Below are 2,570 nucleotides of genomic sequence, written 5' to 3' on the forward strand. Positions count from 1 at the left end.
GCCCCTGAATCCTGGGCAGCAGAGGGTCACGATCCCAGACAGCTGGATGTTCCACTGTGTAAGAGAGCTGGGTCTCGGACGGCTTGGCCCTGGGAAACCTCCCTCCTTCCTCGCTGCGGCCGCGCGATTTCTGCTCTCAAGCCGCAGGTTCGGTGGGGAGGAAGGAGGGGGTGCAAGGGGAGGAGCTGAGGANTACCCCAACCTCACCCACCGATCCCCCGGAGGTGGGGATTGCTTACCCACTACATGACCCCCGAGGACTTAGGACTCCGCGCCCTCTCGGGGTCCTGGACATTATTCCTCCCCCCTGCAGCGCCTTGGGACCCCGGCATCTCATAACCCGNGCAGCCGGGAGAAGCATTAAGGACTTCAATTCCCAGCAGCCCATACAGAGCCGGGTCTGTGAAGTCTTTAGCCGCGATAGCGCAAGGCCTGGCGGGAATTGTAGTCTCTAAGCTCAACGGGAGCTGGGGCCCCGGAGGTGGGAGGGGGTGGCTGGACCTCCCGCGGGTCGCCTGGGGTCGAGCAGCCGGTCCAAGTAGGACAAGACGTGAGGCTCGGACTGAGCTTTGTCTCCTGGCCACGGTCCCCAGATCCGGCTCCTCCTCCCACCACCTGGCGCGTGGGGACGGGTCCGCAGCCCCTTGTCCGCCCTACAAGCCCCATGGGCTGCCGCCAGCCGCCGCCTAGGCTGCCACCCAGAACACGGCAGGGATAAGCGCAGGTGAGTCTGACCATGCCTGTCTCGGAGTCCTGGCCTTCTGCAATACCCCCCCGACACCTGTCCATCTGTGAGCGCTGGTCTGCCCGCCCGCCCCTGTCTTCCCCCTGCACTCTCCTTCCAGTCCACCCCTGGCGTCTGGCTCCAGACCGTGAGTGGCTAATTCCCCTTCTCCCCACATGCACCTCTTTCTCCCGGTCCTCTCTCTTTTATGCCCCCACCCCCATCCAGCCTGCCTTCTGCACCCATGTCTGTCTGCCCAGCCCTCCTTTGTATCCTTGCCCATCTGTGATCTCTGGCCATTGCCTGTCTATCTGTCCTTTATTCCTGCACCCCATCCATTCTGCCAACCACTGTTTCTCTTTCAAAGATATTTCTGTCCTGGCACTTCTGACTGTGCCTCTGGCCGCCCATCTCTCACACTCTCATAAATTACACACTAGTCCATTCTTTATGGCTTCTCCATCCCAGATCGAAATCGTTCACTTTCCCTGTGTCTGTCTGCTCATCTGTCCCTCTGTTCTGGGTCCCAGTTTGCCCTTCCCGTTATTTCTGTCTCCCTTCCCCTTCCGTCTTCCTCCCTCAACCTGGTCCCTCTCTCTGCATCCCGCACCTCACATCCCACCCCAGCCACCCCTGCACACAACCACCTCCTCTCTCTGACCCTGTCCCTCCCTTTCTCTCCGCCCTGCCCCCTTCTACCTGGACGTGGCCTCCTGATTTCCTGCTCATGCTGTTCCTGCTGCTTTGGATGCTTTTCCCCACTCCAGCCCCACCGCCCACGGCTGGGGGGCCACAGAGGGCCCCCCAGCTGCCCACCTCCTGGTCCCTTTGTGACCTTCCTTCCAACTATTTCTTTTAGAGCACTTCTCACAGTGTGAGCTCATCTTGTTTGTTTATATGTTTGTTGACTTGTTTACCCCATGTCTCCTCTCACTGGATTGTAACACCAGGAAGTCGGGCACCGTGTGGGCTTCGTTCTCTGCTGGCTCTGCGGCATCTGGCCCAGTGCCTGGCATGTAGTTGGTGCTCAATGAATATTCGTCGAATGCATGAACGATGAATGGCTGTCCCCTCGTCAGTCCACGCCTAAATTCTGTCCCTTTGTCTGGGCACCCTTCATCTCTGTCTCTTTGCCCTTTACTGTGCATCCTTCATCTCTGCCCTTTGACTGGCCTCCCTAGTCTCTTCCTCCTTGTCCATTTGTCCCTGTTCTCTGTCCTCTGGTCCACTGACGCTGATCTCTGTCCCCTTGTTTGTCCAGTCTATTGTTGTCTTCTTGCCTGTACCCCGAGTTTCAGTCCTATCCATCGGCCCCGAATTTCTTTCTCATTGTCCATCCTTCTCCAGTCTACAGCGCTTTATCCATCTACCCGCGATCTCTGTCCCCTCGCCTGTCCATCCCTTTTTCTCTTTCCCCTTTTATCCTTTATCCACCCCTCTCTCAATCTCATCTCTCATCTGCACCCCCGTCCGGCCCCTCCGAGCACAGAACCCACCGGCCACCATGTCCGGAGACTACGAGGATGACCTCTGCCGGCGGGCACTCATCCTGGTCTCGGACCTCTGTGCGCGGGTCCGAGATGCCGACACCAGTGACAGGTGCCAGGAGTTCAACGACCTGCGAATCCGAGGCTATCCCCGGGGCCCAGATGCAGGTCAGCACCCCTGGCTGTCTCGGCCAGTCCCCTGTGTCCGCTTTAGTCAGTATTTTCAGAGATTCAGAGCAGATTCGCTCAGCTTTCTGTTCCGTATGTGGGCCTGGCCAGTCCCTCTTAGAGTCTTGCCTCCATCCTGCTTGCTGCTGGCCCCCACACCTTTGATCTAAGAAGAAGGAGCTAGGTGGGCC

General features: G+C 58.6%; 1 protein-coding gene across 1 annotated transcript in view; it reads left to right on the forward strand.

The window, feature by feature from the left end:
* The first annotated feature begins 595 nt into the window (after positions 1–595).
* Positions 596–2,570, forward strand: part of SYT3 (synaptotagmin 3) — a 16,388-nt gene continuing 14,413 nt past the window's right edge. The window contains 2 exon segments of the mRNA XM_077747059.1: positions 596–724; positions 2,214–2,379. Coding sequence (XP_077603185.1) covers positions 2,229–2,379 — 151 coding nt within the window. The 5' untranslated portion in view covers positions 596–724; positions 2,214–2,228.

The sequence above is a fragment of the Crocuta crocuta genome, unplaced genomic scaffold (genome assembly GCF_008692635.1).
Source record: "Crocuta crocuta isolate KB4526 unplaced genomic scaffold, BGI_CrCroc_1.0 scaffold334, whole genome shotgun sequence".
Classification (NCBI taxonomy): Eukaryota; Metazoa; Chordata; class Mammalia; order Carnivora; family Hyaenidae; genus Crocuta; species Crocuta crocuta.